The sequence below is a fragment of the Dermochelys coriacea genome, chromosome 17, assembly GCF_009764565.3.
Source record: "Dermochelys coriacea isolate rDerCor1 chromosome 17, rDerCor1.pri.v4, whole genome shotgun sequence".
In the NCBI taxonomy this organism is placed as follows: domain Eukaryota; kingdom Metazoa; phylum Chordata; order Testudines; family Dermochelyidae; genus Dermochelys; species Dermochelys coriacea.
The window spans coordinates 72,546-94,512 of NC_050084.1; the positions used below are offsets into that span (position 1 = coordinate 72,546).

A 21,967-nucleotide genomic window follows, 5' to 3' on the forward strand; every position below is an offset into this window, starting at 1 on the left:
CAAGGAGGATCCAGTGGATATAGTGTACTTAGATTTTCAGAAAGCCTTTGAGAAGGTCCCTCGCTAAAGGGTCTTAAGCAAAGTAAGCTGTCATGGGATAAGAGGGAAAGTCCTCTTGTGGATCGATAACTGGTTAAAAGATAGGATACATAGGGTAGGAATAAATGGTCAGTTTTCAGAATGGAGAGAAGTAAATAGTGGTATCCCCCAGGAGTCTGTACTGGGACCAGTCCTATTCAACATATTCATAAATGATCTGGAAAAAGGGGTAAACAGTGAGGTGGCAAAATTGGCAGATGATACAAAACTACTCAAGATAGTTAAGTCCCAAGCAGACTGCAAAGAGTTACATGAGGATCTCTCAAAACTGGGTGACTGGGTAACAAAATGGCAGATGGAAAATCAATGTTGATAAATGCAAAGTAATGCACATTGGAAAACATCACAACTATAGGTATCAAATGATGGGGTCTAAATTAGCTGTTCCGACTCAAGAAAGATCTTTGAGTTTTTGTGGATAGTTCTCTCAAAACATCCACTCAGTGTGCAGCGGCAATCAAAAAAGCGAACAATGTTGGAAACCATTAAGAAAGGGATAGATAATACAGAAAATGTCATATTGTCTCTCTCTCTAAATCCATGGTAACCCCACATCTTGAATACTAAGTGCAGATGTGGCTGCCCCATCTCAAAGAAGATCTATTAGAATTAGAAAAGGTTCAGAAAAGGGCAACAAAAATGATTAGAGGTATGGAACGACTGCCATATGAGGACAGATCAATAAGATTGACTTTTCAGCTTGGAAAAGAGACTGGGGGAGATATGATAGAGGTTTATTCAATCCTGATTGGTGTGGAGGGAGTCAGTAAGGAAGTGTTAATTTTTACTTCTCATAACACAAGAACTAGGGGGTCACCAATGAAATTAATAGGCAGCAGGTTTAAAACAACCAAAAGGAAGTTCTTCACACAACGCACAGTCAACTGTGGAACTCTTTGCCAGAGGATGTTGTGAAGGTCAAGACTATAACAGAGTTCAAAAAATAACTAAAGTTCGCGGAGTATTGGTCCATCAGTGGTTATTAGCCAGGACGGGCAGGGATGGTGTCCCTAGCTTCTGTTTGCCAGAACCTGGGAATGGGTGAAGGGGGGGGTGGATACTGGGCTAGATGGATCTTTGGTCTGACCCAGTATGGCTGTTCTTATGTCATGTGTTCTTAATTTCTAATTAAGGGGGGGAGTCAGAAAAAGAACTTTCCGAGATGGCTAGATCAGGGGTTCTCAACTTTTTTCTTTCTGAGGCCCCACCCCCGGGCAACAAGTTATAAAAACTCCATAGCCCACCTGTGCCACAACAACTTTTTTCTACATATAAAAGCCAGAGCCGGCATTAGTGGGTAGCGAGCAGGGCTGGTGCCTGGGGCCCTGTAAAGCTAAGTTGCTTAGGCTTCGATTTCAGCCCCAGGTGGCAGGGTTCAGGGCCCTGGGCTTCAGCCCCGCATGGTGTGCCTTCGGCTTTCTGCCCTGGGCTGCAGTGAATCTGCTTGGCAGACCATTTGAAATCTGTTTGCAGTCCCCCAGGGGGCCCCAGACTCTTGGTTGAGAACCACTGGCCTAGATGAACTTCTTGTCTGATCTGGTATGGCAATTTTGGTGTTTTCTGTGTAAAATGGGCTAATGCTCTTTTTTTAAGAGGTAACTTGATTTTGGTCTGTAAGTACCTACATGTGGAAAAGGTTTTTGATAGCGTGCTCTTTAATCTAGCAAACAAAGGCAAAATAATAACATCCAGGAGCTTGAAACTAGACTAATTCAGACTAGAAATTAGGTGCAAATCTTGTAATAGTGAAGGGAATTAACCAAAGGAACAATGTGTGGGGGGTGAATTTGCTATTTGCTAGTTGAAGTCTTTAAATTAAAATGTCTTTCTAAAAATATGCTCTAGCTTACCCAGAAGTTATGGTTGTGATGCAGGACTCACTAGTGAGATTCTGTGGCCTTTGTTATGTAGGAACTCTGACTAGACTAAAATAGTGGTCCAATCTGGCCTTAAAATCTGTTTATATTTAAAGTTAGAGTCTACTCTGGAAGCATGTTTAGTTTGCACAGTCAAGTACTCTAACATTAGGAAATGGCAGATTTACAGTTGCCTGTGGAAGCTTAAATGCCCCCTTCTGCATACGCATTATAAAATTGTTTAATTACATGATCACTTACTGTTTTTTCCACAGGATCGTTGCCTCAGTCTCTGTACAAGATGGATAGTGCTCAGGGAATGAGGGAGCTCTTCAGTATTTCCTTGAATCCTTGTTCAGTGATTAGCTCAATACGATTTTCATTGTACAGTATCTAAATGCTACAGTGAATACAACTATTAATTTATTCATGGCTATTCTGTGGTCCTCACCAATCTGAGCCTCACAAACATTAGTGAATATTTCTTCTCAATTCCCTTGCAAGATATCACAGTATTTATTCCCATTTAACAGACTGGGACTTGAGACACAGTGAGACTTAAGGCCATAACTTGAAGTCTCCACTAACTTTGCAGTCCTTGCTAATTTCCCAGTTTGGAACACTTAGGACCTTGTTTTTCAGAATAGTTAGCATCTTCATCTTCATATATACAAAGCACCATACAGACATTAACTAATTATTACAAAACCCTTTAAATGTCTGTGGGTAAATGTTATATCTATTTTATGAATAGGGAAACTGAGACAGAAAGGCAAAGTAACTTATCTAGGACCATATAGTGAATCAGCAGAGGCGGGGTTGGGAGGCAGGGCCACCCCCATTGGATATCCCTGTGGACGTTTCTTCAGTCTTACTGCCAGAGCTGGGCATATTGAGCTTTCATTGCTTTCATAATCAGTAGTGAATATGCAAACTTTCTGAAAAATAACCCCGCTTGCAAGTGTCTAAAGTTGGGCACTTGGAAAATGAGGTGCATACAATAACTGGCCAACTACAAATTTTTTTTGTTGAGGTGGCTTGTCCATCATCACATAGGAAGTCTGGCAGAAGTAGGGATAGAACCAAATTCACCCAGGTGGCTACTGCTAACTTGGTCTTCCTGCAATCCCCTACATTTAGAACAAGTGAGAAGGGATCTTGCAGACAACAGCTGCAGTCGCTACACAGCGCTGATTAATTCCCTGGGCGCTATCCATTCAGTTGCCTGAATGAAGAAAGGATCCCATGGAAACAATATTTGATCATCTCAGTAAAAGACTGTATTATCCATACACACATCAGGGCAGATTTGATTGTATAGACAAAATTAATTCTGGTATTTCCTAAGTTTTGAGTGCTTAATGTAATTTTGTATTCAGCTTCTTATACTTGAAAGAAAAATGGCACATAACAGAACTTGCTTTTGTAACTTTAACAGCCCCAACTCCCATCATGCACCAGCAGCAGGATTTGTTGAGCCGTAAACACTCAATGCTACAGCACAGACTTATACCACCGCTGAAGGGCTAAATAAGTTAGCTATCAGAGAAGATATGTGGCCCAGCCATTGGAAAAGGATACAGTGCATTGAAAGAGCAGGTTACATATGCAGAATTATAGCTCCATTTTACAGACAGTATAGCCACAAACAAATACATAATAAACTTTGTGAGGGACAGTATGGGTATGTGACTGAGATTTGGATATGCGTTCTATTTCCATCTGTAGAGCCTGTTAAGGCTTTGCTCTGTTTTAAAGGTTAAGGACACAGAATTAACACCAGTAGTGAGCCTAGTTTAGGGGTGTTAAACTCATGCAGAGGAGAGGGCTAAATGTTTGTTTATCCATAGGCTACGGTTTAAATTCAGGATTGTCTACTCACATTGCACAAGGGATGCCTGTTACAGATTTGCACAGAGATCTTTATTTAGTTTTTCATTTACTACACATTTATTATTTCCAGCTCTCATGTCTATCTTTCATTGAGGAAAATTCTCCTCCCCTTTTGGCCATCACTATTTTGGCCTTTGTTTCTCTTCCTTACCCGCCCTCCTTTATCTGTTTTGCTCACCGTTGCTCACCGTTCCCTATCTTTACATCTCCTGTTCTCTCTGCAGCAACTTCCAATTCCAACCCAATGGGCTTCCCTCCCACCTCCTACTTCCATCTGCTAAAATGATCAGCGAGTCAATACTTAATGTTGATTCTGTATTTTCATCATTGGGTTCTAGAGTTGACATTCCAATAAGATTAGTATGGGAGGGATTAGGTTGCCCCTCTGATTGTTTCAAGCGGTCTGCAGACTCAGGCAGACATCACTGCATTGTTTATGCTTGGTTCATATTTGGAAGGTAATATCTCTAGCCATAAGGACTAGAAAGAGTTTTTTAATATGAAAACTGAGATTATACGCAGACTGGGTATGTCCGATCTGGGTTATGGTCTGTATGTTTGATCCTCCCCCCTCCATTTGGAAGTGATGGTATCCTGGTTCCCTTTAGTGTCTCTTCCCAGAAGTCAGAAGGTTAGGAGGTGTCTGTCCCATCCAAAGATTCTCCTGTGTGTGGATTGCTTAAGTTAGAACTTGGGATAATTCCTGCATAATAGTAATGGTATAGTGAATAGGTTTTTGTCAGGAAGCCATAAGAAAGCTGTGCCATTTGAAATGGAGATGGGCATTGACAATTTTAAACACTATAACTCTGCTAAATTTGAACAAATTTTCATAAGGTCAGAAAAAGGAACCAGTTCACCCCAGGTGTACCCTGCCAGATTTCAAAATGCTACTGCAAACCATGGAGGGTTGTTTTTTTGTTTTTGTTTTTTGTTTTTTAAAGATGCAAGAATTCTTTTTATAACAGATAGTGATGGTCAATCTAAATATAGGGAATACTGTCACTTCAACTTAAAACATTTTATTTTCTCTTTTTTTGGTGTTTTTAATTTCTGCTTGTTCTTTTCATTTGACATTTAGTTCCTGTAAAACTTTGTAGATTATATGATGAGTGGAGAACTAGTGAAATTATATCATCAGAGCGCAGACAGTGAAAATTGATCAGTTAAGAGACAGAACTTGTAGTTACTATTTGTATGCTCTTCTAATGCCTTTTTCACTTTACTGTCTTTCTGGAGAACAGATGCTTTGTTAAAGGACCATCTCCTCCTCCCTCATATCCCTGTACTCCATTTAAAGTGTGAGATCTAATAATACAAGACATCTAGTAGGTTCTCCTGCAAAACAAGAGTAAATCAGGCCTGGCTATTTCTAAAATGAAATACAAGCTGAAGTAAACCTTTCAGGCCTCTTTCCTAACGTTTTTTGTTGTATATAATTAAATGTCCTATATTAAAAACCTTTTTGCTGGTCTGCAGATATTAGTCTCATTAAATAATTTTACATTAATATGCCATTCATCATTCAAATTCCCAAAGTATGTTGCAAACTACATATGCAGCTCTTTCGTACCATTGGAATAGAGCCACTTGTAAAGTAGCACCCACATTGCCATGTTGAACCAACCTTGGTGTTTCTTCGGGAGGAGGAGGCTGGCAAACTTCAGAGAGGGAATTTAAAGTAGGCAGAACACAGGAACTAATGCCTCTGTGCTTGCAAAAAGTTGTGTTGTGGAAGATTGTGGCATGTGCTCTTACAATATGCGTACCTGTTATTCAGTCATGACTAACATAATTGATTTTAGGGCTTGGGGTGCACAATTTCTGGAAGTTTTGAAGGCATGGAAAATAACTTTTCCTTTTTTTTCCAGGGGAAAATATGGGAATTTCGTTTAAAATAGAAATATCTGTAGTTGCTTATCGCAACTAACTTTTTTCTTTAAGAGTTAAAAATGAATTATGTATAATTTACTTAGCACATAAGTACTGATTTGTATGTTTGAATCAAAACTAAATTTATACTTATTTCATAATGACAGATATACCTAGTATTAGGGATGGAGCTGCCAGCTGCACACTAAGATACTTAAGTGTATTTTTTTGCTGTTGACAATTGGGAGGGGGGTGTGTGTGTGTGTGTGTGTGTGTGTGTGTGTGAAATACAAAATATTGACAATAGAAATCATCAATATTGTAAACTAAAATGAAAGTTAATCTTTTGGGTTCAGAAATAGTATATTAATAGACTTGACCTGACACAATAATGGGTGCTTGGGACCCAGAAGAAACTCGTGTCTAGAGAAACATGTTATTAATTTTAAATCAGTTGTTGATAGAAGGCATTTTGAAGGACAGCAATAACATTATTTTAAATGTTACCCTAAATTTTTTCACTGTTAATTTTGAGAATATTTCCTAAATTGCTTTGCAATTTTTTCCAAAATTCCCAACTTTTCCATAGTGGGTCTTGTGGTGGGGTGGGTAAGTTTTTTTTCTGAAAGTTTTTTTTTTTTTTTTTTTTTTTTTTCTCCTGAACCTTCACAATTCTAGAAAGGCTGCAGCTGAACCATTCACATTTGCTGCTAATGTAATAGATTTGGACCTTCTGAATTTGCAGAATTCATTGACTGTCTAAAGGACTTTTTTCTTTAGTTTGGGGAGCGGTCTAGGTTTTATCTGCTGTAACCTGTTAGGGACTAAGTAATTTCCCCCAGCCACTGAGCTATGGAATATTCTGGTGTGGGATTCTCTCCCATTCTCTTCTTTTGAAGTTGTTCCACTTCATATAGAGTCCTTGGAGTGGGGTGGACTAGATCCTGGGTCTCTGACCCTCTGAAGTGGGTTCACTAACCACCAGGCAGGAGAATAATTCTCTCTGGACCAATGATTCTTCAGATATTTAACTCAAGTGGAATAGCTTCAACAGGACATAGTCATTTTACGAAAATCTGGCAGGATTAGAACTCCGGGGGGGTTGGGGGGTGAAGAATTTTGGTTATACCAACATGGGTTCACCCGTGTACATTTCTCAGTTTTTAGCCACATTGAAGGGAAAAAATCCCCCCCGCCCAAGCCCAGACTGTTTGTATCAGCTATAAAGATCAGGTTTTTCACCCGGACCAGAAACTGCTTAATCTGGTTGCTGGGTTGTTAAATCTTTTTCTCTTGGTAAGACGCATCTATATTTGTAAAATCACAGAAACTTACCAGTAGGTGACCAGTTGTCTAAGCAGTATTAATAGTTTAAAATTTTGGAGAGCCTAAAGGAATTGTCTTTCTCGTCCCTCTCCCCTCCACCTCTGCATTTGAGATTCAAAGGATGTGCTTGGAGTTAGGAACTGAAGGAAATTTTGGAGGTTGGTGACGTTTATACCCTTTGTACAAGTTTCCAAGGAAGGGTTTGATCTCTTACCGGAATTTTGTTCTTGGTAGCTTCCACTACCATCAGGTAATCCAGGTTTGATTTATCCTCAACCGAATCAAAACAGTTGGATATAATGGGGCACAAGGCTATTCCTCTGCGTACCAGACTCTGAATGTGACCAGTTACTGAGTGGTCATGACCCTTTTAACTTTGTGAGAAAAGGGTGCTTCCTGGGCCATACTCATTCTGGGGGGAGAAAGGGGAAGAAAGTTAGTGAACCCCTCTTGGAGTAGGTTAGGAGGTGGTGCCCCCAGCATATGCCTTGAATCTTATGAAGGACCAAACTGTACCAAGCTTCTTATGCTTTCGCCATGGCTTTTATGAAGACCCATTTGGCTTAGGAATTTGAATTTGTCCTTCATGGCCCATGCAAAGGTTTTTGATCTCCCTTTCAAGGGTTTTCAGGCCTCTTTAATTCAAAGATGGATGAGTTCCTGAGGAAACTGAAAACAGAGTAAAGGTTTTTTTTTTTTTTTATAGCAGTTACTCACAGAAGCACACTCTGAAATCCGTCTCTCCTCTATCAGAACAAAATGTCATAAGTCCCTTTAGCAGTCTCAGTATCAGGCAGAGCTGCATCTAGGCAACAGATTTGAAGGTAAGAGAACCTGCAGCAGGACTGATAAAACCAGTTTTCTGTTTAATTAGTCCCAACTTATTTTGGTATGACATGTCATTTCTTCATATGGATGGGTCCTGGAAATAATGAAATGAGGATATGCTTATAATGGCACATGCTTTAACACCTCTTGGCTTTCTGTGCAGATTCTTATTAACTGGACAGATAGGGAGAGGATTATTAATCTGTATGTTGGGAGACAGTTTATGGGACAGGTTCAATGTTAAGACCCTATTCACTTTTCACCTAACTGTGCTAAAAAGCATTATAGTTGCTCCCATTGGAAAAGTATGAGGTTAAGGTTAGTAGCTAATAAAACCTTTAGTGGCACATCAGTTGTTCGTCATGTGGGATCAACTCTGGCCATAATCTTATTTCTCACAACTGGCAAATTTGGGGTCATGCTCAAGAACAGACAGACCTGAATTGTGAATTGAATGCCATTCTTTTGAATTGGAGGAAGGAGCTCTCCTATATGCCTTTGTTAGTTTCTTTTGGCCCCCCAAGACTCTGAAGAAAACCTGCTAGGACAGAACCAAGTTGATGCTGATCTAGCCTCGGGATAGCAGGCTTGATTGTCAGTATCAATATGTGATGATAAAGTGCAGAAAATCGATGACAATACTATCAGTGAACAGCTGACAAATCTTATTGTTAAATTGGCTGAAGTGTTGTAAAGCAAGGGAGCCCCACAACTGTCGCAGGTATGTGCACTAGCTAAGGTTGCGAAACAGTTTCACTTATGTATACTTCACATTTCTCTAGTTCCTTCCATCTGAGGATCTTAAAAGCCATATTTTAAAAATTAAGTTTCATCACACTTATGAGCTGTAAAGTAGCATTTCCATTTTACAGATAAGGAAACTGAGATGCAACAATGTTGGTTAACTTTGCCCAAGATCACACAGCAAGTTTATGGCAGAGCTGTTTATGGCAGAGCAGAACCCCAGTCACGTTCTCTGTCCACAGGACCCAGTGTTCTGGAAGGCAGAATGCCTTGCTTAGTTGATATGTACCTGTACTGGTCAGAAGTACAAGGGCATATTAGATTATTCTACCTAGAAGTGAACATAGAAATATTTTAAGGTGCCTTTTTTTTTTTTTACAAGTTTAGAAATCAATTGTTTGGTCAGAGTTAAAGCCATTCTTTAATCAAAAGCAAAATTTATAGAACCTATCGCACAAGCTACAAAAAATACATATTCTAATCATAGTTTGGTAGTACTGCCACTAGTTAAGGTTGTAAAATGTTTGTTTGAAAGACCCTGTTTTTAGTTGCTTATAATTTGCTCAACTTCAGCTCTTTGGACCAAAATCTTTCATACTAGATGAAGTTTCAACAAAATGGTTAAGCTATTTCTGAGAAAGGAAAAACAGTATATTTTTCTGTGACCCCCCCCATGTTAAATTCTTACAAAGGTTTAGTTAAAAAGCACTAGTCCCTCCATGCTTTCAAGTAGGGATTTGAAGTTTGACTAGGGAGGTCACCTTACTGCTAGGAAAATGCCTTTGCTATCCAGGTGAAAATCTGCCCAAATTTGGTTAAATTATAAGCCTCTGAAAATCTCAGTGCATATATCCTTAGTAGAGGTTTTTTTTAGGGACTGGCAGCATCAGTCTCCAAGGATTCTTTCTCCACTGAGCATGTGCCATACCAACATAATTTCTGCATGCAGACTGGATCATCCTTGCAGAGCAACTGAGCATGTTCCAGCTTGGGGCTGCAAAGGCCTGGTTCCTAAAATTGCTGCTCCTGGCAGCAGTAAGCCACTCTGGTAACTGACAGCAAGGAGATACGCTGCTATGGTTTGTGCTCCCCTAGCTGGTGACCGGTTAGCATGGAGAATGAGTAGGTAGTCTGACTTGCTTGATTATAGAGAGGTACGGTGGGGAGGTTAGCACTGGGGCAGGCTGGTGGTGGTGGTGGCGGCGGCGGCAGTGGGAGCAGGGATATGGAGACAGGATGGAAGAGGCTGGGGATCAGGCAGATGGGGAGAGGGACATCTGCAGGAGACAGCAGAAACCTAGCCACTAGAACATGCTTCCCTGCAGAATCTAGATTTAGAACCCAGGACTCTTGAGTCCCAACAGTCCTCTGCTGTTGGCAGATTGCCATTGGGTTTCACTGCTAAGTGTCTTATCCTCCTGTTAGGTTATATTTATGCTGCAGATAGACACCCATGGCTGGCCTGTAGCACCTGGCTAAGGGGATGCTTTAATTGTGGTGAAGATGTTCAGGTTTGGGCTAGAGCCTGGGCTTTAGGACCCTGTGAGGTGGCTCAGCCTGAACCTACACTGCAATTAAACAGCCCCTTAGCCCAAGCCCTGCAGTCCTGAGTCTGTACAGGCCAGTGGCAGGTGTCTAATTGCAGTGTAGACATAACCATCGTTACCCTGTTAACTGTCTGGACTGTGGCTCTAAAGGTACCAACCTTGATATAGACCTGCATGGAAAGGAGTATGGTTCTATGTGATGGAATTTGTGGGGTTTTTTTAAAGCAAGAAATTACATTTAAAACTCCCCCCTGAATTAAAAGATCTTTGATTGCAAAGTCAAGCAATCAAAAGCTAGGAAATGTAAGAATTAAATTTCTGTGCAACCTTAATTTGGCCCTCTTGTGCATAAGTGTTGTGGTGTGTGTGGTGCAGTAGTTAATTTATGATTACATTCTGTTTTTCCACAGAATCCTTTCTCATTAAGTGCACAGGATGGATGGTGCTCAGGGAACGAATCAGGGTTATGTAGTGAATGAGGCCGTTTGTGGAACCTGTTATATTTGAGCCTACAAATGTACCCTAATTGTAAGATCAATTGTAAAAATTATGTGCAAGTTTATAAGTTGTTACAATAACCTGTAATAAATATTGATGGAAAATGTTTTGTTGCTTTCAACAATGCATGTTGTAAACGGGTGCAAGAAAAACAAATTGGTTCAGAGAAAAAGGCCATGTTGATAAAATTCAAGGATTATGTTGAAATCCTATTTGGTAAAAAAAACAAATATGTGGAACCAAAAATTAATTGACCAAAATTGGTGTCAGATATTAGACCTAATGGATGGACAAAATAATGAGGGGATGGGCTATTCTATCCATCACTTCCTTGTTGGGCTCTTAAAGAGAGAGCTTTTTTGGGGAAAGGCAGAATGGAGAGGAACAGATGAAGACTACTGAAGTGAGCTTCATCATGGCTGCCACCTCCACCATCTCCTAGGACCTTGAACTTTTTTTGTCCTAATCCTAAATGGTGATCTGATCAGGATGGACCAGAGAGGGATCCAGATGACTTTGTTACCCACTACCAGCTGAAGCCCCAACATGACCTGAGATGAAATGGGATTGGACTTTAAAAATAGCAGCAACTCCAGCTCATCTCTGCTCCACAAAAGGACAGTTATTACCATCTTTGCTACTATCTAAGGCTATGTCTACCCTGGCACTTTTGTTGCTCACGGATGTGAAAAAACACCCACCTGAATGACACAAGCTTTAGTGATGAAAAGCATTGATGTGGATAGTGCTTCATTGTCTGGAGCCATGCTCCCATCGACAAACCGCCCCTCGTTGGGCTGGTTTTATTTTGTTGGTGTTAAAGTGCAGCCGCACCACGCAACTTACAATGGTGTGGCTGCAGTGGCACAGCTGCGCTGTTTAAGGTGTGATGTGTAGAAATAGCCTAAGACTGTAAAACGGGGTTTTCCTTCTAAAAACGCTCTCCAGCTAAAAGGAGAGGGAACAAGGGATATTGTTAAAATGAGAGCCTTATTTAATGCTGTTTTAAATGCTTTAACTATTTATTTTTTTAAATAAAAGGTTTAAAGGATTTTAATGGTATGTGTACTATGGTATTAAGCAGGCTGAGGTCTCTGTATATCAGCTGTTTTCAAACGATGGGGCGGGTCTCCGAAGGGAAGCATGAATGGTCTACTTCTTAAAAAAAGAGCTCTGGGTTCCGCCCTGCGTGTCTGGGGCTCATGCGGATGGGACGTGCACACCTGTGAGGTTGGGATAAAGGGGACAGCTGGAGCACTGCCACCTGGGCTTGGGTTCCCTCCCTCGCTAGAAGGCAGCAGGGCTCCAGGTGTCAGCCCCGAGGTGGCAACAGAAGGTGGCAGAAGTAAGAATGGCAGTATGGGGCTAAATCTGCTGCAAAAATTGATATTGACCAATATCACTTTGCCACCCTTCTGTGCTGCTGCTGGCTCAGCGCTCCTTCAGAGCTGGGTGCTGGTATACGTACTGGCAGTTGGTGGTGTAAACTACTACAGACACAAAGAAGGCGGTCCCAATCAAATAAATATGAGAACCATTGCAGAAATTGGAAGTTGTTCAAAAATAACAAGGCACTAGATGTCTCAAGTTGGGCAACCAAAATTAGTGGATGCTTGACAACTTCAGCCTTCTCTTGGATACTCATCTGTAAAATTGGGATAATACTCTCTTGTCTAAGGGGTGTTGTAAAGATAAATTCACATATTTTTAAGTCATTCACACTCCAAAATGAGCATCATAGGAAAATCTATATTTCTGTATTGTATTCTGTGTAGGGTTTAAATGGTGTTCAGTAAGTAAAGCATGGAACCATACAATGAATGGCAAGGCTACAAAGAAATATTGAGTAGCTAGCTCTTCAATGGACACTGCCATCCCATGCACTGAATGAGGTAGGCATTCTGTGGAAAAAATAGTATGTGATCCTGTAATAAAACATGTATCCTAATACATACGAGGAGGAAGAGTATGGTTGCACAGACAAACTTAGTTTTGGCATGTCCTAGCTCTTGAGGGTTTGATTTTGAGGCTTTAACATTATAAGAGAATGTTTTAATTCATTTTAATATTGAACGAGTGCTCAGGCACCAATGAGGATCATGGCACTGTACAAAGAGGTGGACCTGATCCCTACCCAGAAGATTTTCGTGGTTTAATGTTGATGTGGGAATTTGTCTAATATTTTTTGAGTTGTTTTTCTAAGTTGTCACCTGTCCTCTGAAAGATGAGGAATCACAGGCGATGAAGGGTAGGACTGAGCCCAGTTTGTTGAAAATGAAGATCAGTGCATAATTCTGAAAATTTAATCTTTTACTGAATGGCTTAAAAGTCTGTTTTGAGAAGGAATAAAGTAAATAAGCAATTCAGAAGTCTGTGGGGAAACTGTTTAATATGCCTAATCAGTAACCTTTTCCTCCTAGAAATGGTTGAATCAATGAAAAAAGTGGCTGGAATGGATGTGGAGTTGACAGTGGAAGAAAGAAACCTTCTATCTGTGGCATATAAAAACGTGATTGGAGCTAGAAGAGCTTCATGGAGAATAATCAGCAGCATCGAACAGAAAGAAGAAAACAAAGGTGGAGAAGATAAACTAAAAATGATTCGGGAATATCGGCAAATGGTAAGATCTAGTTAGCGAGATGATTGTATATGTCATTTTAAAATTTTCTTCTGCTAAGGCAAAATGTACCATTTCTGACTGTCTGGCCTTGGGGCTAATGAAACATTGTTGAATTCCAGTGGGTTCTCAGGGGGAATACTTGGCTGACAAAAACATTTTACTGTTGTTTTAATCAAATGTAGGTTGTCTTCCTCCATCAATATTGTGATCCTTCTTCCTCCTCCAAATTGTTGATATATGGGTAATGTGACAGAAGCAGAAGAATAGACTGTTTAGAGTGCTCTTGTCAAAAGTTGTGTTCCAAATTGTGGATCTGTTTCAGTTTGTGTTCTGGAAACAAAGCAGAACTGTGATGACTTGCTAATCCAGTTGATTTGCACCAGGTGACAGTGAAGTGGGTTTTTTTTCCTCTGTGAATTTTCCAGTCTATTTCATAGATACAGTTGTTTTAAGGATGCTCTTGTCTCTGAAATTGAATTTTCTTCTCTGGGAGAAAGTGTTTTTGCATGAATTTCAGTCTGTGACTCTTGGAAGAGCTTTAGACTTAGTGGGATAACTTATTGACTACCAGCTGGGAAATGTTGGCCAGTTTAATAATTTGGCATTGCAACACAAGGAAAGGCAAGGTGCTGGTTTGATCAGGTCTGTTTCCAGTCATTTTGGTTTTAGTCCTTGTACAGCGGAAGTTGTCAGTTGTGGTATTTGAACTTCTGCTGGGATTAATGAGACATTCTTTGATACTGTAGTTGTCTGCTATGCAGCTTATGAATTGACAGGGCCACTCTTGGGTGACTCTGATTTCTGAAAGGTCCTAGACAATAGTACTAGGCTCATCTACTTTGAGGACAATTGCATGTGAGGTTCCACAGCATGCCATTTTGTCCGGCATATATTTGGAGCTGTTGATGGCATAGCATCATGTAATTGGTAATAATGGGACCCAAATTATATGGAAGTGCCTTCTAAATTTTGTAACATGTTGGTGTGACACAGTGAAATTCTGTAGCAGGTTCAGGTAAATTTAAAAAAAAGGCTTTTTCAAGGAAGCATGAAAATTAATACAATCGATGCAATGTTCTTTATGATTTTGGTATTGCATTCTATTTTATGCTGCATACTTTATTTTTTGGCATGCCACAAACTTTTGGTAGACAGTTGAACATATAATCAAATACTATGTTGTCACTAACACACACCCTCCCCCGCAAAGGGTGTGTTTTCACCATGGGATAACTAAAACATGTTAGTTTTTCTGCAGGAAAAGCATAGGGGAGACAAGACACTTATTTTACTGTGAGGTAAACTAGGTCAGGGTTATAGTGCTGATCTTGCCTACTTACCTTGTGATAAAATCTTTGATTTGGAAGTGCCTTTCTATGCTTGATTATTGTAAAGTGTTCACTGTAGGCATGTTTTGGCCTGATTCAGTAACTGGATGGTCAGGAAACATACAGGGGAACACTGGCAATAGTTAAATTTCTTGGCACATTCTGGGTTACAAACAGTGATGTATGCTATATTGATTGATCTGAGAAGTACTTAGCATGGGTCTTGCTGTCACCTCCCAAGGGATGTCTAAAACAGATGGGACTAGAGCACTTGTACATGCGCTTGCATGTTCTGCGTGCCCACCAGAACTCAATATCTGGTTATGTGGGGATGAGAGGAGAGACATGATCATAACTTTGTTCTTTGCATCCTTTGTTCATGTCCATTCCAATGTAGTGGTGTGCGCATGTGCTCCGTGTACTGCCATCAGAAAGTTTTTCCCCTCTATGGAATCCGTTGGGTCAGCTCTGGTGCCCCCTGGAATCGTGCCCATATAGTGACCCTGCTTGCTTTAGGTGCTTGGGGGAGTCCCACCTCTGGGAGCACTGCAGGATTTGTAAGGGGTTCAAACTCCATACCAAAAAGGACACAGACTAGAGATTCAAATTCCTCCTTATGGAGGTGGCTCTCCATCTGCCCTCAGAGCCAAGTCATGCTGACTTGACACTGCACATCTCTAATCTGGTGAGAAGTGCATTGGCTTCTGAGAGAGAGGCAGAGTAGCTCAGATTCTTCAGCACTGAGGAAGGATTTCACGTCCCAGGACACTCTGCACCAATAGGGATTTCCAATAGAGAGGCGGTCTCCGCCGCACCAGGACACGCTGCACAGATCTCAGTTTCCGGTGTGGAGGAAGAAGCAAAGAAACAGATGGAGTGCTCCCTAACTCAGAGACCCGCTGGTCACAGGAAGCTGGCAGAATGAGGCCTGTGTCAGGCCACTTGGGCTCAACAGCTGTCAGCCTAATACCATTGATTCCGGTCAAGGAAAGGGTCAGTACTGTTGGACTCTTCTCCGAGGGAGAGCCATTGGACTGCAGCCCTGGTGCTTCCATCTACACCAGAGGTGTTCAAGGCAGCAAGGGAGCTACTATGCCTCTTGTGCTGCCATCCCACACCAGGCATGAACAGGCACCAGAGATGAATGACTATGGCACCGAGGCCCCACAAGGCAGGGAAAACCGGCAGTGATGACACCGCACCTGTTGCCTACCTCTTGGCATGTTCTTGGGCGACTCCTCGCAGTCAGACTGTGACGCGGAAACTTGCACCTCCCACAGGAGCTCAGACTAGTCTGACCGCTGATACCTGACAGCTGATATGGGCCAAGAGTTCTGACCAATGGCCTGACCAGCACAGTGGCAAAAACTGGTGCAGTGGCCTTTCTGGAATCCCTGGGCCTTCTTCTGGTCCAAGGGTCTCAGTCAAGGAGATCTTACTCCATTGTGTTGGAGCATACAGCTCCCCCACCAATTCCTTTGGTACGGGAGTCAGGATCCGGTACCAAGCCTGGCACTGAACTTCAGGACCTGGTACTGTGGGATCCTTCAGCTGCGGAAGGACAGGAACAGGGCCCTGTACCTGTCCTAACATCCTCCTTATGGGGTGGTAGTGGGGACTTCATTTGCGCCTGCTCAGGATGATTAAAGGGCACCGCAGGAGCTCCTCAGGAAAGTAGCCCAAAACCTGGGGATCCAGGTGGAGGAAATCTTGGAAGCCTCCCGTGCCCTGGTTTACATCTTGGCCCCTTTGGGACCATCGCGAGTGGCTTTGCCTCTGAATGGTGCCATTCTAGAACTCGTTAAGGCACTGTGGCAGACTCCAGCATCCTTAGAACCTACTGCAAAGAGGGGTGGAGAAAAGATATTTTGTCACCCCCCCCCCCCCCCCAAGGAGTTTGAATACTTATACACCCATCCTTCTCCAGGGTTGCTAGTGCGGTCAGTGGCAAACGAACAAGAGAGGCAGAGACAGCAAGGATCTACCCCCAAGGCCAAGGATGCCAATAAGCTGTATCTTTTTGGCAGAAAGATCTACTGCACTGGGGGGGTGGGGGGGCTCCAACTTCAAATCACTAACTAACGGATGCTCCTGAGCCACTATGACTTTAATTCCTGGGGCACAATGACTAAGTTCAAGGCATTCCTGCTGCAGGAATCTAGTGCAGAGTTCTCTGCTCTAGTTGAGGAGGCCAGAGCAGTGGCAAAAGTGTACCTGCAAGCAGCATTGGTTGTGATGGACTCTGCTGCACAAACTGTGGCTTTGGAAGGAGAAGCTCGTGAGGAGAAGCCCATGGCTGCAGGCCTCAGGCCTTCCATATGAAGTGCAGCAGACTATCCAGGGCCTCCCTTTCAAGAGCGCATCTCTTTTCAGAGCAGACAGACTCAAGCTCCACAGCTTAAAGGATCCACCCTAAAGTCCCTAGGATTATACACCCTAGCCCCATCAAAGAAGCACTTTTAAACCCCAGCCATTGCTCTGTTTCTACTAGCCTCAGTCAAGGCAGGATTACAGTAAGAGGCGGGGTATGAGCTATAAGAGAAGGCTGCCTCCCCAGTCCTTGTCTGCCCTTGGGGCTGGCCACACCAGACATTTGGCTGGATCTGAGCGTGCATTTTGAGGGTACACCCAAGGATGTTGTATCAGGACAGTGTCTGGATCCCCCCCTCCCCAGTTTTCGTGGACCGGTTATCCCACTTTTATTGGATGTGGGCCCGTATCACCTCAGACTGCTAGGTGCTATGCATAGTAGGACTAGGATACCCCCTGCAGTTCAGTTCTCCCTTCCTTCCTGTCCCATCTCCTCTTCTTGGGAGGGGTGGTCATGGAACCCCCATCCCTAGGACAATGCTTCCCATGCCTTTCGGTTGATGGGGTCTCCTTCTGATCCCTTCCCTCAGATGACTCTTCCAAATCATTCTCTACCATAGTACCTGTGCAGAGAGCCTTAAAACTGTTTCTTGCCTCTATCTGCACTGGAGCATGGGTTCTCCTCTTCCTTCTTCTGAAGGTCACATGCTGCCTAATTTCTTCTCCGTTCTGCACTGCCTTCTCTGATTCTTCAGCACCCTGTGCCTGCAGTACCAAATGCTGACTTCTATCCAGAAAATCTTAATTTTCTCTGATGCAAGGACCTAGGGGTTACAGTGGACGAGAGGCTAGATATGAGTTGACAGTGTGCCCTTGTTGCCAAGAAGGCTAACAACATTTTGGGCTATATAAGTAGGAGCATTGCCAGCAGATGGAGGGACGTGATCGTTCCCCTCTATTCAGAATTGGTGAGGTCTCATCTGGAGTACTACGTCCAGTTTTGAGCCCCACACCACAAGAAGGATGTGGGAAAAATTGGAAAGAGTCCAGTGGAGGGCAACAAAAATGATTAGGGGGCTGGAGCACATGACTTATGAGGGGAGGCTGAGGGAACTGGGATTATTTAGTCTGCAGAAGAGAAGATTGAGGGGGGATTTGATAGCTGCTTTCAACTACCTGAAAGGGGGTTCCAAAGAGGATGGATCTAGACCAGTGCTTCTCAAGCTATCTGATGTTGGGGACTGGCAATTTTTTTTCCAGTGTGCACGCAGACAGGCAGCTGATGGCTCGCGGACCGGCACCAGTCCATGGACCACCACTTTGAGTAGCACTGATCTAGACTGTTCTCAGTGGTACCAGATTACAGAACAAGAAATAATGGTCTCAAGGAGGGTGGTGAAGCACTGGAACGGGTTACCTAGGGAGGTGGTGGAATCTACTTCAGTAGAGGTTTTTAAGATCAGGCTTGACAAAGCCTTGGCTGGGATGATTTAGTTGGTGTTGGCCCTGCTTTGAGCAGGGGGTTGGACTAGAAGACCTCCTGAGATCCCTTCCAACCCTGATATGCTATGATTCTATGATTCAATGCAGGGTTGGTACTTGGGTCTCTAGTCCTTTAACCATATCTTCCAATATGGAGACCAGCTTGCACTTCATACAGAAGAAGTTGCTTCTATCCTCTGGGGGAGAGACAAATATGGCACATCCTGTGCAGGTCACTACAGCTGATCGCCCACTATCCATATTGTCTGTCTTCTAGAAGTCTCTTCAGATGTTGTGGTATTTACTGCTCACAGAAGCCTGCACGTCCCTTTATTTTTGGTAGGTGAAACTCCTCCTGTGCCTTAGTCTTTCTGATTTTGTCCCTTCATGCTTGCCATTACTCTGTAGTATTCATCTTTAACAATTTGTCCATGTTTCCACTTTTTGTAAGATTCCTTTGAGTTTCAAGGTATTACAGAGCTCTTGATGGAGCCATATTGGGTCCTTATTACAGTTCTTCCTGTCTTTGCTATTGAATCTTTTTACTGTCTTTGAGAAACTGCCAGCTTTCCTGAACTCCTATTTTCCTTATTTTTTTTCTTCCCGTAGGACCTTGCGTACGAGTTCTGAGTTAACATCTCTTCTTCGAGTGCTTGCTCATAGAATCATAGAATCATAGAATATCAGGGTTGGAAGGGACCCCAGAAGGTCATCTAGTCCAACCCCCTGCTCAAAGCAGGACCAAGTCCCAGTTAAATCATCCTAGCCAGGGCTTTGTCAAGCCTGACCTTAAAAACCTCTAAGGAAGGAGATTCTACCACCTCCCTAGGTAACGTATTCCAGTGTTTCACCACCCTCTTAGTGAAAAAGTTTTTCCTAATATCCAATCTAAACCTGGAATCATGTCGATTCCATTCTAGGTGTGCGTGCCCATGTGTACAGTTGTCGGAGACATTTGCCTTAGCAGTATCTGTAGGGCCCGCTGTGGCATCCTCTGGAGTGCTATGCTTATGCGGCAGTATATCGGGCAACCCTGGCCCTATGCCCTCTCAGTTCCTTCTTACTGCCTGTGATGGTTGGTTGGAGTGCCTGGTCTTGCTTAGCCAGAGCATTAGTGGTTCTTCACTGTTCTGATTGTTCTCCTTGTTGTTAAGTCAGTGATTGGTTAGCTGTTAAGTGTTTTAGTAGTAGTTAATCCTGGAGTGGGGCATGCTCTGCTCCCCAGGGCTTTAACCCATGCCTGCTCCCCAGGCTTTAAGCAGCGTTCTTAGTGGGGCTGGCCGATGCGTATCAGTGACCCTCTCGAGAGTTGTCTGAAGTTCCTGGGGGAGTCCCATCGAAAAGACAAGTGCCAGATCTGCAAAAACTTGTCCACTGACTCAGAGCAGGACATTTGACTAACGGCCCTCCTCATGGAGGCTGCTCTGCGCCCTGCATTGGAGCCCTCGTGCTCAGACTCCATACACAGGACTTTTGGTGTCGGCATGCAGTGCATCGCCGGCACCAGGTTACACCCAGCACGATTCCCCCTCGCCAGTACTGAAGTCTGGTCTGCAGGCATCACACAAGGAAACTTCGGGCAAAGGACTTGAGCTAGGCCTTGTACCTGCAATGAAGACTCTCGGGGGTACCACTGTGGTTGAACCCCCTAGCCCAGCCAGGGACCCAACTCCAGGGAACAGTAGGAAATTCCAGCCCATTGCAGGGCTGTCTGTGCCTGAGGTGGGGGCTGGCAGCTAAAGAACAATTAGGCCCACTGGCACCTGGCCACATGGTGGATCCTGACAAGATACCAGCTCAGACGACCAAGCTGGTGATGGGACCGCCCCTAAAGGCAGTGGAACATCCCTGGACCACATATGTTGTTTCCCTTCACCACAGCCAAGGACCCCAGTACTGCAACACCAGTTTTAAGTGATGCCACCAGTCATCTCATCCACCTGCCCAGCCAGGTCCTTCCAGTGACCAAGGCAGCCAAAAGCAGGCATTTTGAGGTGCACCTAAGGACGACACCCTATTACTGCTCCTGAGCAGTTCCCTGTCGGCCTCAACCGCCTTCATCCTCTCCAGTCGGTCTGGTCCCATATCACCTTGGACCGCTGAGTGCTCAACACAGTCTCATTGGGCTATACTCTGCATTTTGTAGCCAACCAACCCTTCCATCCCCCTTCCCCGTCCCTCTTCAGGGACCCTTCTCACGAGCAACTCCTCATTCAGGAGGTCAGAAACCTCCTGAACCTAGGGGTAGTGGAAGAGGTTCTGCAAGACCTGGAAGGAAGAGGATTTTACTCTCCCCCCCCCCCCCCCATTCCTCATTTTAAAGGCAAAAGGGGACTTCAGACCTATCCTAGATCTGCATCACCTCAACAAGTCTCACAAAACTTCAACTTTTTGAATGGTCTCCCTGGATCTGGGAGACTGATACATCGCCCTCGATTTTAAAGGATGCATACTTCCATATTCCTGGGGCACTGGCTTTTCCTCTATTTCACATTGGGCCGGCGCCATTTCCAGTTCACGGCAATGCCCTTTGGTCTCTCATCGGCCCTGAGAATGTTCCCCAAGTGTATAGTGTCAGTGGCCACTTACCTGCAATGTCAGGGGGTCCAAATCTACCCGTACCTCAACAACTGGTGGTTAAGGGGCCAGTCTTCCTATCAGGTGCAGAGGCATTTTAATCTGTTCTGTTCCACCTGACATGACCTGGGCCTAATAACAAGTAGTCAACCCTTACACCAGTGCAATGTATGGAATTCATTGGGGTGGTACTCGACTCTATTCGAGCCAGAGCCTTCCTCCCCAAGACTCTGTTCTGAGCAATAGTGGATCTCATCTAGTCTCTGCATGCCCACTTGCTCACCACCGCCCACATGTGCCTGAGACTGTTGGGCCACATGGCAGCATGCACTTACATGGTCTGGCACGCACGGCTCCGCCTCAGGCCCCTACAGGCATGGCTGGCGTCGGTCTATGTCCCCAGCCGATGCAGTATGGAGAGGGTGATCAGGATTCTGGACAGTGTACTGTTGTCCCTTACCTAATGGGGAGACTGGTGTTGGTGCTGGAGGGAGTCCCCTTCATGACCTCAATCTCATCAGTGACTCTTGTCACCAACACTTCGGACCTGGGTTGGGGAGCCCACTTGGGCAATCTCAGTACTCAAGGCCGTTGGTTCAGTCATGATTGGTCGCTGCAAAATAACAAAAGGGAACCTATCCTTGCAACAAAGCCCGTTGCCAACTCTGTCCACATATCTATTCAGGGGATACCATCATAGGGCCTAATCACATCAGCCACACTATCAGAGGCTCGTTCACCTGCGCATCTACCAATGTGATATATGCCATCATGTGCCAGCAATGCCCCTCTGCCATGTACATTGGCCAAACTGGACAGTCTCTACGTAAAAGAATGAATGGACACAAATCAGACGTCAAGAATTATAACATTCAAAAACCAGTTGGAGAACACTTCAATCTCTCTCTGGTCACTCGATTACAGACCTAAGAGTGGCTATCCTTCAACAAAAAAGCTTCAAAAACAGACTCCAACGAGAGACTGCTG

At 43.6% G+C, this 21,967-nt stretch overlaps 1 protein-coding gene across 4 annotated transcripts in view; it reads left to right on the top strand.

Annotated features, from left to right (window-relative positions):
* Positions 1–21,967, top strand: part of YWHAE (tyrosine 3-monooxygenase/tryptophan 5-monooxygenase activation protein epsilon) — a 57,537-nt gene that overhangs the window by 5,902 nt on the left and 29,668 nt on the right. For 3 of the 4 annotated variants that reach the window (XM_038375462.2, XM_043499340.1, XM_043499339.1), the window contains one exon: positions 13,084–13,283. In XM_038375462.2, the coding sequence (XP_038231390.1) occupies positions 13,084–13,283 (200 nt within the window). Of the gene's footprint in view, positions 1–12,764; positions 12,888–13,083; positions 13,284–21,967 lie in introns of those variants that run through there. The other variant, XM_043499341.1, reaches the window with a different exon arrangement.